The sequence below is a fragment of the Tenrec ecaudatus genome, chromosome 15 (assembly GCF_050624435.1).
Source record: "Tenrec ecaudatus isolate mTenEca1 chromosome 15, mTenEca1.hap1, whole genome shotgun sequence".
In the NCBI taxonomy this organism is placed as follows: Eukaryota; Metazoa; Chordata; class Mammalia; order Afrosoricida; family Tenrecidae; genus Tenrec; species Tenrec ecaudatus.
In genome coordinates this window covers 106,023,642-106,038,446 of record NC_134544.1, presented here as the reverse complement: position 1 = coordinate 106,038,446, position 14,805 = coordinate 106,023,642, and the positions used below count along the sequence as shown (strand labels likewise).

Below are 14,805 nucleotides of genomic sequence, written 5' to 3'. Positions count from 1 at the left end.
CTGTTTCCCACAATTGCCCCTTTTGTTTTATAATAAAATTCAAAAGAGCCACATGGGCGACATGGTTATTTTCTATACATTGAAAGCTGTCTATGTGAAACTTCATGATCCAATTAAGATAGCCAAAAATTCAGGTTTATGGAAAACATTTTTAATTCAGGCATGGGGGATAAAATCCTCTTAGGCCCATCTGGTACTGGAGGAAGGTATGAGAGGGATTGGATGCTGCAGCGGGAAGAAATAGAGCCAATAGGAATGTCTGCTTCTATAGGTGTGTTTATACCTTGCTTAAATACCCTCAAGTTTGTCCCTAAATTTCATTGTTTGGTTGTGTGGTCGAGGATTAGTATGTAGGTGTTGGATCTATATTGAGTTCATTTTTGCGTATGATGTGAGGTATGGACCTTGTTCCATTCTTTTGCAGATGGAAATCCAGTTTTTCCAACACCATTTGTTGAAATGGGTACCTGCTCTCCACTTAATGGGTTTTAGTCCTTTGTGAAAGATTAGGTGTCAAAAAAAATTAGGTGTCTATAGGTACTTGGTTGTATATCTAGGTTCTCAATTCTAATCCTTTGGTATTCATATATACCATCGTACCAGGCTGCTTTAAGTATCATGGCTAATTATACATTTTTAAAGTTTTGTTTCATGTTTAAATAGTATTTTATTTATCCTGTGTCTCTTTCTTTTCTGTACTAACCTTACTAATTTCAGAGGATGATGTTTATTCCCCAGGGATACTGTAGCAGAAAACCACAAACATCTTGAAGGAAGCCTGACTAAAATAGTTTCCTGAGAGCGGTGTCAGCAATGCAGGTGGAGGGCACAATAAACAGTTTTGGGGCTTATTGGTCAATCTAAAATCTAGATCTTTCAAAGGATAAGTGTTTGTTCTAAATGCAATACAAACATATCTGAATTTCTTCTATGTCTCATAGTTCCATGCAGCTTTGACTATGGTAAATTATAAATACTTGGGCCTAAAACTGGTGTTTGTTTGAAACAAATTAAATAAAAACTAATCCATATCTGTTTCAGTTTTACTTTTTCTCCTTTTATAATCACTCAGAGTAATGGTTAGAGCTGATGAATAAGAAATTTGTGGAGTTTCTAAAGTGAGTTTTCTGTTACCTCTTTTGATTAAGCAATTGGGTGGGGGCAGGGGATGGGTTCCTGTAGAGAAAAAAAAATTTTTAAGAGTCTTTCAAGAAAGAGAGAAAATTTGCCACACTACCTTCCATGACAGGCTCTCTAATGCTTATTTTTTCTGGCTGCAGACCTGAAAACAGGCTTTTAAATACATGAGTTGAAGAGACAATACCAACAGGGGTATCAAGAGTTTCTGGGAAATGGAGTCCCAAGTCAATGCCAATGTGTGATTTCATGAAAAGGTGACTCCAGGAGTAATTTCAGCTCAATGATTAGATGGGAACTCTGGGCAGTAGCTCTCCCCATCATTTGACTTTTTGTTTTGCTGTGGTGGTGTTTTGTTGTACAATTTTCTTCCATTCCCTCATGGACTACTCTGGGTACAAGGACAGACTGTTTGGTGAATTCATTGGGACCTAGCTACTTCTTTCTCTCTGGCTATGTGATGAGTCACTTTGTTTTTCACATACCTCTCATAGTCAAACTTTCCGAATGCGTTTTAAGGTATTTTATTTCCTTTCAGATACACACTAAGAACAATGAAATTAATAATCACAAATAGGTATCCTTGATCCCCAAACAGCAACAGACATCATTCATTCAAAGGTGCAGTTTCTACGTAAGCAATTGCTTGGTTGGTGGGTTGAAGGGTGGCCACGTCAGAATTATTGGAGTGTGTTAAAGGCTTGAATTTCATTAGAAGGTACAGTTGTGACCACCGGTAGAAGACCGGGTCAGCGCTTCGGAAGTGCAGATGGATTGAGCCTCAGAGTCTGAGCATCGTCCAATGTTGGCTCCAATTTTTGTGAGGACTAGGTTAGCAGTTTGAACCCACCTCCTGCATTATCAAAGAAAGACTTGGCAATGGGCCTCCTTAAATATTAGCCCCAAGTCCAACTTTGAAACAGTGGGTCTTGATCACTGAGATTGCCACGTGGAGAGACACGCTGGAAAGCAATGGGTTTAATGATTTCTGCGCAGGGAGTTCTTTTCAAGGACAACTCCCAAACCTAGGAAGAATCAAGGACACACATATATCCAGTTGGTCTGTGAGTCCTTAGAACACATTTTAGTGGAGTCCATAGTCTGAGCAAGTATTAGGCAACCTATCAACATGGCACTGAGAGGTCAAGGATCACCACAGATTACAATTACAATAAAATCACCACAGATTACAGTTCCCATGTTGAAGATTGGCTGGGTGTGTCTTTGTTTCCTGAAGGTGAGAGATAGTCCAAGGGACAATCACATTTGACAAAAACTGCAGTTTAGCTAAACTCACAACAAGAAGATCTTTGCTGGTGACAACCTTTCAGGATTTAGGAAGTGAAGTTCCATCGAGTCTGTCTCCAAGGATCTATGTAAGTAGATTTGCAGAACCTCATCTGAGGGCAGGACTATAGAAGTTTAAGGGGGTCCATAGCAATAGCACCAAGGGGGTCCAGAGGTGCCATACTGTGCACAGAGGCATAGCTGGAGAATGTTTTAGAAGTCAAAGACTCATTAGGAGGACTCAGCACAAGCATGTCCGGGAGATTCACTGAGATGTTGTCCAGTGACTTCAGGCAGGGGCCAGGGTGCATCAGAGAATCAGGATTCAGTGGGGGTCCCAAGGGCTGAAGATCGGGGTCACAGCAGCACCCAGAAGCTTTAACAGCATGCTGGATCTCAAATCTCCGAGGGCCAGAGTCATCTGTTGATTGTTGATTCTCATGCAATGCCTGTGTGGGCAGGTGTACAAATGTGCTTGCTGTGTGGCTCTTGGCCCTGGACTTGACAGACTGCTGGTGGGCATCGGAGTCCCGAGGACGCCTAGTGCGAGTACCCTTTGGTGAAGCCTGGAGATACTGGGCAGATGGAACTGAGGTGGGAAGTAGGGAGACACTGGATCCTGTAGGACTGCAACCCATGCAGATAGGGTCCTCAGGCTGTACAGTAGAGCTGTCTGCCCAGGAGTGGGTTGTGGGACGAGGACATAACAGTGCACAGCCCCCAAGCCCACTGTCTGCTGCCAGAGTCAGAGAGCGACGCCTGGCCCTGCGTGGCTTAAAGGACCGCAGACGCCCCTTGACCATTGCACGAGTCCTGGCTCCCTTCCAGGCCATCCACTCCGGGCTGGTCAGTGCTGTGGGTTCCACGTGGTCCAAGGAGGTGCGGTCCCTGCCGTGTTTCCACAGCTCATAGCGCTCGGGTTGCAGAATGCGCACGAAGGCGTCCATGGGAAATGTGACCCTGGCTTCCCCACAGCTGCACTGAGAAGCAGCTTTACCGTAATTAACCCAGCGCAGGGTGGCAAAGTTGATGGATTCCGCACAGTTGAAACCGTGATTGAAGCCAGCGTGGTATCCATAGGGGAATGTGACCATGAACTCGCCTGCTCCCTGGGTGATCCGACCAACAGGAATGCCGTTCTCCCTGAGGACTCTGGGTGAGATGAGGGCCACCTTGTGCCGCAGGAAGTTCGCGCAGCCACTGGAACTGCCAGGGAAAAGCTCCCTGGCCAGTCTCTCCAGCCGGGCTCCATGCTCAGGGGGCACCGCATACCACGTTTTGGGCTCCCCGAAGTGCAGGTAGTTGATGCTGTACAGGTCCATGTCCTCCGTGTGCCAAGTGAAGGTGGTCTGCCACAGGCCAAAGTACAGGTAGGGGGTGTTGACGCCTTTGATGACAACTCCACACTCCTGCTCCAGCAGATCCTGGATCGTCCCCAGGTGTCTGAGGTTCCAATGCTCAGTGTTTTCACCAAATAAGGAGCCACATACTCCAGCCCCATAAATGGGAGAATTGTACATGCGGCTCTTCCAATAGGTCCGCTCCAAATCGTCAACATCCCGGTGTGTGGGAGTGCGGTATCTGTCAGTGTTGGCCAAGTGGCGATACTCCTCCACGGTCATGGATTTCTTCTTTTTATGGTATTGCAAAAAGACACCTGTTTGCCCAGTAGTTACCTGCTGCACAGGACTGGCTATGAGGATGTCATCCACATCGTCATAGTTCTCTCTGGCTGTCCACTGTTTGGGTGGGATTATCTTAGCCAGGCCTGCACGGTGGGCACCTTGGGATTCCATGTAAGCAATGTATTTGTTGAAATCCTTAAATTCTTCCATGGTAGGCCGGAAAGTCATGATTTTAAGGCTTGAGTTCTGGCTTCGATAGTCCTGGAAATTCATGGCTGCAAAATAAAGTCAGAAAACCCGATTCTTATGGATGTTCTGTGTATTTGTATGCTGTGCTTTTGTTTCTTTTTCTGTCTGAAAATCTCTTGCAGTGTATTGATGGCTCTGTGAGAGCAAATGCACTCTCCCCAGGCATGCTGATTGACCAAGGGAATTCTACTATGATGGACAACTATTGTTTCCCCCAAAGAGACAGGATTTGTGCACACGGAGTGGGTTTTCCCAGATTGCTCCTGGCTCATTATGCTGCTCTGGAAGTTTATTCAGTTGGAAGGGTGTCTCTATCTGTTGATACTTAGCTTCTGTTGCAATCCTGGGAAATTTCTAATTCCACTAACAAGGAGTGTCTCAAGGGATTTTTAAAAAGTAAATCTAAAGACAGTAATTCAGTAACATTCAACAGAAGTCAGGGGTGTCAAACTCAATTAAAATGCTTGCCATGTGGTGCAACAGGCAAGATTAAAGTGGGCCACATCACATTTACAAATTTTGTTGAATTTTTATTTTGAAGTGAGGATTCAGAAATATGGATAGGATAATTAAAACCCTATATAATTGTTTTTATTTAAACATTTGTTTTATTTATAAAACTATAATTATGCTTTTAACCGGAAATTTGCCAGCGCTTTCCTTCTACTAGCTTTCCCTTGCCTCTTATGGTGTGACCGAAAAATATAACAAAGTAATAAAAAACACAAAATGTTGGACAGCTGACAAATGTGATGCACAATCGTAATGGCTTCCCTCTAAAAATGTTAACTAGCATTGCCGCTAGGTATGACTCATAACAGCATATCCTAGAGTCCTGTTTTTAACCTTTTCACTGTTAGGGTCTGTTTTTATTATGCAATGAGAGTGGCAGACATCGCTTTAAAACGTTACCGGAAATGATCGTGTCTAGAAACGTCCACAGGCCTCCAGAAAAGACTTTGGGCCACCTGTATAGTGGTCTTCTGTAGTTAAAGGGTTAAAGAGGGAATTGTGTGTACAGTATTGCCTCCATCTCCCCTAAGCGCTATTTTCTTTATAACAATTTTTTCTATTTTCATTTTATTTCCGAGAATTTGGGGCCACAAAAAATTACCTGAGCAGTCGCAGGCAGCCGGAAGGCCACCAGTTTGACACCCCTGACATAAGTGAATGTTATGAGAAGTGCTAGTAAAAAATCAGGTGAATAAATATAGCCTGAAGATGCTAATATCAAAAATCACACTTCATGTAAAATATGAACCAAGACAACTAACCAAGCAAACTCACTGACATCAGTTTCACCCTGTAACACATGGAGGAGATGTGCTTGTGTTTTCCTCAGGCTGTAACTCTTGACAAGCGTTAAAAGCCTTGTCTTTCTCCATGGAGCGACTGGTCCTTGGAACTGCTGGGTTGGCAGCCCAATGGGGCTCCAAGAGGGCTCCAATACAGGGCAGAAAAAGTGAACATTTCAGTGAACTTCATAGGAAAAATAAAATTTATGTAAAATGACTTCAACAGTCATCTTAAAACTGGATGAATTATCTTTAAAAATTAAGCAACAGAAATATAATTCATCAAGCACTTTCAGAGAAACATGCAATAGCTATCCTGATTAACACTAAAAGTGAACCTTGGAAAAACAAGTAGAGGTACAGAAAACTTTAGCTATGAAAGATATTTGTGTAACCCTATGTGTTATACAGAAACCTGAATGTAGTGAAAGTTCTCAAATATTGTGTTACCATTGGGATGATTGCCTCTTAAGTACATAGTATTTAGAAATAATGACCAGCAAATTTGAAACTCAGTATTGACCATAATGGGCAGTCCAATCTAGTTCTGGCTTTCTCATCCTACTCCCGCCCCCACCACCCCACCCATGCCCTGGCTATACACTCAAAAGTAACAAAAAAAATTGGGCAAAACAAAGCAATTTAGAAGTTGTTAAATATGTGTTATATAATAATTTTAGTCTAATTCCTAAGTTATATTATCTTTAGAGACATTTTAGGATTAAAACTAGATATACAATTATCTTTAAAAAAGTGAAAGCATAGCTTAAGGAGCCCTGAGTGAGATGGAGGTCAATGATCCACAGCTTTGTCTCTAACACAGAGCCTGGCAGTTCAAACTCAACTTACGTCAGATCATTGAAAAATACACCCACCTCATTTTACTAAGACAAGCAAGGTAACCCTATCACAGAATAAACACCCCGTAGAATATAGTAGCACTGCACCAGAGCATTAGCTTTAAGGCTGTAACCTTTATGGAGTCTGACTGTGCCATTTCTCTCTAGGCATCCCTTTCTTTCTCTCTTTTTTAAAAAAACATTTTATTAGGGGCTCATACAACTCTTATCACAATCCATACATATACATACATCAATTGTATAAAGAGCACATCTGTACATTCTTTGCCCTAATCATTTTCAAATAGGCACCCCTTTCTCCTGTTTCTCCAAGAAACAGTTGATGAGCTTGAACCAATGACTAGTATTTTGCATCTAAGAGCTTAAAATCATTGCCTCTCCTGATTCCATGTGCATGAGAAGCATCAAATTGAAACAGAAAACCAAACATGTCTATGTCACAAATAATCTGCATCATTAGATGCATTTATCCTCAGTAGGTGAACATTAGAGAGAGTCAAATTAAAATCAAATTATGACTCGCAATCAGAGACAAAGTGTATTTCATGGAACTCAAACAGAAAGCTTTTCTTAAAGAAAACAAACAAAAAATCTGAATTCTGATACGAATTTATATTGTTTCAATATTTTATGATTTGAAGGAAAAAATATCAAGGAACTGGCATTGACCTCTACTAGATTAACATTTCAGTCCTTGGAAAATTGCAGGCTTGTTGAATAAAAGGTTCAGAGAAAATATAGGAAGATGTTCGTTGATATGAAATGACATGGTAACTGCCGCAATCAGCTCCAGCATAACAATTGTAAGGATGGCCATGTTTTGGGCAGAATTGATTCCATCTTGACATAGGCTAACTATGAGTAAGACTTGAGGGTAAGTATGAATCAGGAACAATTCCATAGCCCAGAACACCAATAACAGCCTAAAACATCCAGTCAAAGACATGTATTTTAGGATCCATAAATAAAATGTAATTTATGAATTATGCATCTAAAAGAAATATTCTCACCACAGGAATGAAAATCTCCCAGGACAATTTTCATTGGATTAGACCCACCCAGATTCCAATGTGAAAATCCTATCAGTCTTTTATTAGGCCTGTGTTATCTCCACCCACCTTGTCATTGATCCACTCTTATGCCACACCTAGTAATCATCTGAGAAACATCAGCAAAAACAAACTAAATGCAATGTCTTTTTCCTAAAGCCTTAGAGAATTTCACTAGAAAATGGAACAAAACAGATTTAATTGCAAACCCAAAAATCTTAAAAGGAAGAATTTAATTAGAAAAAAATTCTTTAAACTCTCCAAAATACGTATGTCATTTTTTGTTGAATAAATGTGAATAAATGTCATAGTTCACTTCTTTAAATTTGAAACCCCTAATAATGCAAACAGTTAGAATGTTTAGAAGCTAACTTAGAAGATGATTTGGTTTGGTTTCTCCTCAAAAGTACTTTCAGAGAGGCCTGGTGACATATTTTGAAAAAAAAAAACAAAAACAAACAAAAATCTTTGAAGACACTATGAGGCACGGTTCTCCTTTGACAAACATGTGACACCGTAAGTTAAAAACAACCGGATATCAAATTATCTAAAAACTCTTGACACTGCGAATATGAAGACAACTATCACAAGCTTTAAAAGATGTCCTCTGAAATTGTCACTGGAACAACCAGGGGCAGTGAGATGAAGGACCAGCCCGCCACCATGACTTTCACTGTCTCCCTCTCTCCAGACAACAGCTGCCGTGAACAAGGGTGGGAAAATTCTATGGACAGCCACTCCAGAGAGGGAATGAGTGAAATGTTGCAACATAACTCTGGATGGCAAGCTCCAAGATGCTGAGTGGGTCCCTGTGCTCATTCTGACCAATCTGCTCCTAAAGGAATCCTGACCTGTGAAGGTTAAACTGCATCTGCTCAGACCTCAGGGAGAGCCAAGTGGGTGAGCCCAGCCCTCTGCAATCTAGGCTCCAGCACCCTTAGTCACTGAAAGACATTGAGTCAATGCTGACTCATAGAGACCCTATAGGACATGGTAGAACTTCTCTTGTGAGTTTCTGAGTCTGTACCTTTTACCAGAGTATAAAGCCAAGTTTTTCTCCCACCCCTCCAACCTGTCAGAAATAGTTAGGAAAAAGTTCTAGTCACACTACTTACCTTTTCAGTGCACAGTGGTAGAGGCTGGCAAGTCTCAGATATCACTCTGGAGCCTTCTCTTGATTCAAGTAGGTTGAGGGCCTGATGAATCCCAGATGGGCAGGTTAGATGGTAGGCTGATTCCTCACAGGCTGTGCAAACAATGAATCCAAGCTATGTAGGAAATAGGGCAAGATGCTGTCTCACGTCTGGAGATCCACATCTGGTGAGTTTCTGGACCTGGCCAAAAGCTGCACAGCTTTCAGAGAGAATCCACTTATATTTATACTGGGGGAACCACACCCACCAGGATACTACCTCCCACTCCTGACTGCTGACAGAAAATCTCTTCATGGAAGTGATGGCATTATGTCAAACATTGTTATGTAGGCTGACATCATGGCCGAGCCAAGTCGACACAGAAACTCAGTCCTTACACATGACCCACTGTGCCTTTAACCCAAGTGATTTCAATAACATAAAAACTGTGAAAGGGAAGGAGGGAGGAGCAATACCCTTCCAGAAATAGCTTTATGAAACTGAATCTCATGTACACCCTATGGCTTTGACATTTTGACCATTTATCAAGCTGGCTCCTGCACTTAGTTCCAATTCACTGTCATTATGTCGAGTGCTACTCAGAGCCGCTTTCTAGAAATTAGGAGAAGTGCCCCTTTGGGTTTCTTTCTTTCTTTTTAACATTTTAGGAGGGACTCATACAACACTTATCACAATCCACACATACATCAATTGTGCAAAGCGCATCTGCACATTCTTTGCCCTCATCATCTTCAAAGCATCTGCTCTCCACTTAAGCCTTTTTATATCAGATCTTCTTTTTTCCCCCTCCCTCCCCACTCCTCCCTCGTTCATGAGCCCTGGATAATTTATAAATTATTATTTTGTCATATCTTGCCCTGTCCGGCATCTCCCTTCACCCCCTTTTCTGTTGTCCGTCCCCCAGGGAGGAGGCCACACGTAGATCCTGGTAATCGGTTCCCTCTTTCCAAACCACTCACCCTCTACCCTCCCAGTATCGCCCTTCACACCCCTGGTCCTGAAGGGATCATCCTCCCTGCATTCCCTGTGCCTCCAGGTCCTATCTACACTTGTGTACATCCTCTGCTCTATCCAGTCTTGCAAGGCAGGGTTCGGAGGATCATGATACTTGAGGGGGGAAGGAAGCATTCAGGAACTGGAGGAATGCTGTATTCTTCATCAGTGCTACATGGCACCCTGACTGACTCATCTCCTCCCCTAGACCCCTCTGCAAGGGCATATCCAGTGGCCAACAAATGGGATTTGGGTCTCTACTCTGTACTTCCCCCTTCATTCACAATGGTAAGATTTTCTTTCTTCTTCTGATGCCATATACCTGATCCCTTCGACACCTCATGATCGAACAGGCTGGCATGCTTCTTCCATGTGGGCTTTGTTGCTTCTTAGCTAGCCCCTTTCGGTTTCGCAAACACTGAGACTCACTGCCATCCAGGAGAGAGTAAAACAGCCCACCAGGAGAGAGTAAAACGGTCCTGTCCATTTCTGAGTCTGTAATTTTTGCAAGTGTAGAAAGCCCTGTCTTTTGCCCCCGGAACAATTGGCTGTTTGAAAGTGCAGACCTTGGGGATCACAGGCCAACTCTTAACCACTACACCACCTGAGATAACATTGGGTTTATGATACTGTAACTCATTTCAGGAATAGATGGCCTCGTATCTCTCCCCAGTGATGGGTTGGTAAATTCAAACCACTGATCTTATGGTTAGTAGTCAAGACCTAATCAACTATGTTTCCAGAGCTTCATTTCTCTATAGTACAGGAACAGTCATTCGTCCCACTGAATGTGTTTCAAGGATTGCCATCTAGAGAAAAGTCCAGCACCTTTTTGTAATTCTTAAATGTGTTTAAGGAAGCATCCTTAATTGTGGGTTTTTCCATCCAACACTCATTTTTTTACAGATTAGGTGCATATAATTCAAATTAAGGGCATCAGCCATAGGATAAAGCCGTCATCTCCGTTAACTCTGAGGCAAGGTCCTTGTCTGCTGACAACATCTGTGGGCCTGACCTGCCTTAGACAGCAATCTGTATGTTGGCTTCAGCGTTACTTTGGGTTTAAGAGGTTCACTGGGTAGGGTCTTCTGGTGCACAGAAGAACTCTGATACAGCTCTCCTTTCTTGCTGTAGTCATGTCCTGCCTTCTCAATTCTCTATAATGCTTTCAGAGAGGAAAGGTTGTGGAGTCACGCCTCAGGAAAATCCCCTTACCTTTCTTTATCTCAGAAAGATTATGAAGAAATAAAGGATTTACTGCCACACTCTGAATCCTTGTACCATGGAATGCTTTCTTACATGATTCCATTATACCTGATCCATTCTGCAGTGCCACATTTTATCATAAAAACCAAATAAACCAAATCCAGTGCCATTGTGTCCATTGCCCCTCATAGCCGACCTATGGACAAATTAGAACTGCTCCCTAGTTTCCAAATGCTACCAATCACAGGCTCCCAAAATAATTGGTCCAATTGCATACCCTCTTCTCAGGAAAAAAGAAAATCACCCACCACCTAGCTGCCAATTGAAAACGTTTGTATTATAGCACATAATTCAGAATAAAATGAAAATAACTCTCACTTCCATTGAGTATGAGCAGATTAATAGCGACTATGTAGTAAAGGGCAGAATTTACCCTGTGGTTTCTCAGACTGTAGCTATAGGAGTAGAAAGCCACATCTTTCTCCCATAGAATAAAGTACAGTTATCTGCTTTCTACCACAGAACCATTCCATTTCCCTCAAGGAGCAGTATCAGGTACTTTGGTAAACACTGTAAAAAGTCTTTATGGGAGCAGAATTCTCATCTTTCTCAATTGGAGACCTGGTGCATATGAAGCCTCCAACTCTTGATTAATAGACAAAGACCGCCTACTACTTGACCAGAGATCCAAAGCTGACACTACTAAATAACTGCCACACTACTGAGAATTATGATCCCAAGAAGTCAAGTCAATACAGGCAATGAACCACTGCACACAACGAAAATATTAAGACATGTCCTGAAGGCCCTGAACAGATAATGAGGTGTGAAAGAGATAGTGAAGAGTACACGCAAATCTGTTTGCTCTGCTTATACTAAGTAGAGCAAGTAAACACATATATTTCAGAATCCAATAGAATACACTCAATTCTCCCCCCCAAAGACACCAGAATATGTTACATAAGCTCATTATATAAGAAAGTAATTCAACTTATGAAAGGCTTTCACAAACAGAAATTTATTCTCTCCCAGTTTGTGTGGATAGAAAGATAAATGTAGGTGACTGGTTATAAGGGATGGCTTTAACTACAGTTGGCCCTGAGGCAAGGTCCTTGTCTCTATTAAGATTTAGGGTCCTGGCATTCCACCTCCTGGTCCCTAGGAATGTGTCGAGTCCAGGGTGTTTGCAGAGAGTCTGAGACTTCTCAGATAAACCATCTGACCCAAATAGGGAGCAAAGCAGTTCAGATTGAGGAGATTCCAGCTGTAATCCACCACCTATTTTTGGATATAATCTGGCTGCACCATTTTGAGGATATCCACATCAATGGGAAGTCACAGCACAATAAATTCCAGCTTCCTACAACGCAGGAATTGTGTGCATCACTACAAACTGTGGGTATCCTTGAGAAGAATGGGCATTCCAGAACACTACATTGTGCTTATCTACAACCTTTACATGGATTAAGAAGCAGATGTGGGAACAGAACAACTCAATATTGCATGGTTTTAAATCAAGAAAAGTGTGCCAAAAGGACAAAGATATCCGTTTTGAAAGGAGTGTGACCATCGTTCTTCTTAAAGGTGTGCATGGTGACACTTCCTCTTACATACTTTCAATCTATTTTAAGAAAAGACCTGTCCTTGGAGAAGGACCCTGGAAAGAGCAAGGCCCTTGACATGAGATATTGACACAGTGGCTCCTACATGGAACACTCACTCGTCTATGCCAGGAAATGTGTAGGACAGTTCATTGGCCAACTGACTGGAAGAGATCCATTCTTGTACCCGCTCCAAAGAAACGTGGCCAGACAGAATGCTCACCTTGTAAAACGATAACATTGATGTCACATTGAAGTAAAATTTTGCTGTAAATCATGCAATGAATGCAGCAGGACATTGACAGAGAGCTGCTGGAGCTTTATGCTGCATTTAGAAGAACAAGGGCTCACCACTACTGAGGTGAGATGGATCTTGGCTGCAGAGGACCCCAGACTGTAAAGACATTTGACTGTGTTGATTTTAATTTACTTTGGGTAGCCTTGAGAAGAATGGGAATTCCAGAACACTTCATGGTGCTTCTGTAGACCCTGTACATATATCAAGAAGCTCTTTTGGAAACAGAACAAGGGAATACTGCATGTTTTAAAATCAGGAATGTTATGTGACCTCTCCCTATAGTTATTTATCTATATTCTGAAAAAATAATCAGAGAAGCTAGATGGGGTTTTTTGCCCTCAACAATATTTTTTTATTAAAAATGTTATTGGGGGCTCTTAAATTCCTTATAACAATCCATACATCAATTTTAGCAAGAATATTTGTACATATGTTGCACCATTATTTTCTAAACATTTACCTTCTGCTGAGGCTTGTGAGGCAGACTAGCAAAAGAAACTCCATTTTTGTAAGCTGCTAAGAAATTTGCCTGTTCCTCCCTCCCTTCTCAGAAAATTGACCGAGTTGACCCACCCATTTTCCCTCTCTTTATGGGAAAGTGTCTGCTGGTGGTTCACTTTAGAATGCACTCCCATGTTCCCAGGTTCTGGACAAATCAATTAGTTTTGATTAATCTTCATTATATCCTTAGTTCTAATTCAATATTGTTCCCTTGGATGTTATAATCTGAATGGTGTAGTTTGTTTTATTATGGTAACTAGCATGTTATAATAAAGTTTAGTATTTTTTTAAATTAATAAATATTTTTATTGGGGCTCATATAACTCTTATCACAATCCATACATACATCAATTGAGCAAAGCACCCTTATACATTCATTGCCTTCGTCATTCTCAAAATTCGCCTTCCACTTGGGTTCCTGGAATCAGCTCCGTTTCCTTTTTTCCCCCCTCTCTCTCCTTCTCCCTCTCCCTCCCCGCTCCCCCCTTCCCCCAGCTCCCTTTATATTTTATAAAGAATTATTTTATCTTATCTTACACTGCCCGGCATCTCCCCTCACCCACCTTCCCATTGCCCATGTCCCAGAGAGGGAAGTTACACATAGATCTCCAAGATCGGTTCTCCCTTTGTACAACCGCTTCCCTCCCAGTGTTGCCACTACCACCGCTGGTGTTGAGGGGTTTATCCGTCCTAGATTCCCTCTATTTCCAGATCTCTACTGCACCGCTGTACATCATCTGGTATAACTAGGTCTGCAAGGTAGAATTGGGGTCATGGTAATTGGGAGGGGAGGAAGCATTCAAGAACTAGAGGAATGTTTTGAGTTTCATTGTTGCTACACTGAACCCTGAGTAACTAATCTCCTCCCCACTACCCATCTGCAAGGGATGTTCAGCTGTCTACAGATGGGCATTGGGTCCCCATCACGCACTCCCCCTCATTCACGGTGACGTGATTCCCCCCATCCCCCGCCTTTGTTGTTTGAGACCTGGTCTCTTCTGCCCTTCACGATCACCCATGTTGGTGTGCTGCTTCCATGTGGGCTTTGTTGCTTCTGGGCTAGATAGCCGCTTGTTTGCTTTCAAGCCTTTAAGTCCCCAGACGCTATATCTCTCAGTAGCCGGGCACCATCAGCCTTCTTCACCACACTTACTTATGCACATCTTCGTATTCAGTGTTTATGTGAGGAAGGTGATCACACAATGATTGTTTTTGTTCCTTGGTGTCTGCTACCTGGTCCAATCAATACCTTGTATTCGCTTAGGCTATGTGCTTTTTCTCTGTGGGCTTTGTTGTTTCTGAGCTAGATGGCTGCTTGTTTGCCTTCAAGCCTTTAACCCCCCAGACTCTATATCTTTTAGATAGCCGGGCACCATCAGCTTTCTTCACCACGTTTGCTTACACACACGTCTGTTTTCAGTGATCATGTCGGGAAGGTGGGTATCATGCAATGACCATTTAGCTGGGCGAGGTGCTATTGTATTGAGGGAGTGTGCGTGTGGAGACCCAATGTCCATCTGCTACCCTACTACTGAACCTATAAATATATG

General features: G+C 42.3%; 1 protein-coding gene across 1 annotated transcript; it reads right to left on the bottom strand.

Moving 5' to 3' along the window:
• Positions 1–2,549: 2,549 nt before the first annotated feature.
• LOC142427667 (lysine-specific demethylase 4D-like) lies at positions 2,550–4,322 on the bottom strand. The gene has a single exon (XM_075532831.1). The coding sequence runs from the start codon at positions 4,320–4,322 to the stop codon at positions 2,550–2,552; it is 1,773 nt and encodes a 590-aa protein (XP_075388946.1).
• Between the last annotated feature and the right edge of the window lie 10,483 nt (positions 4,323–14,805).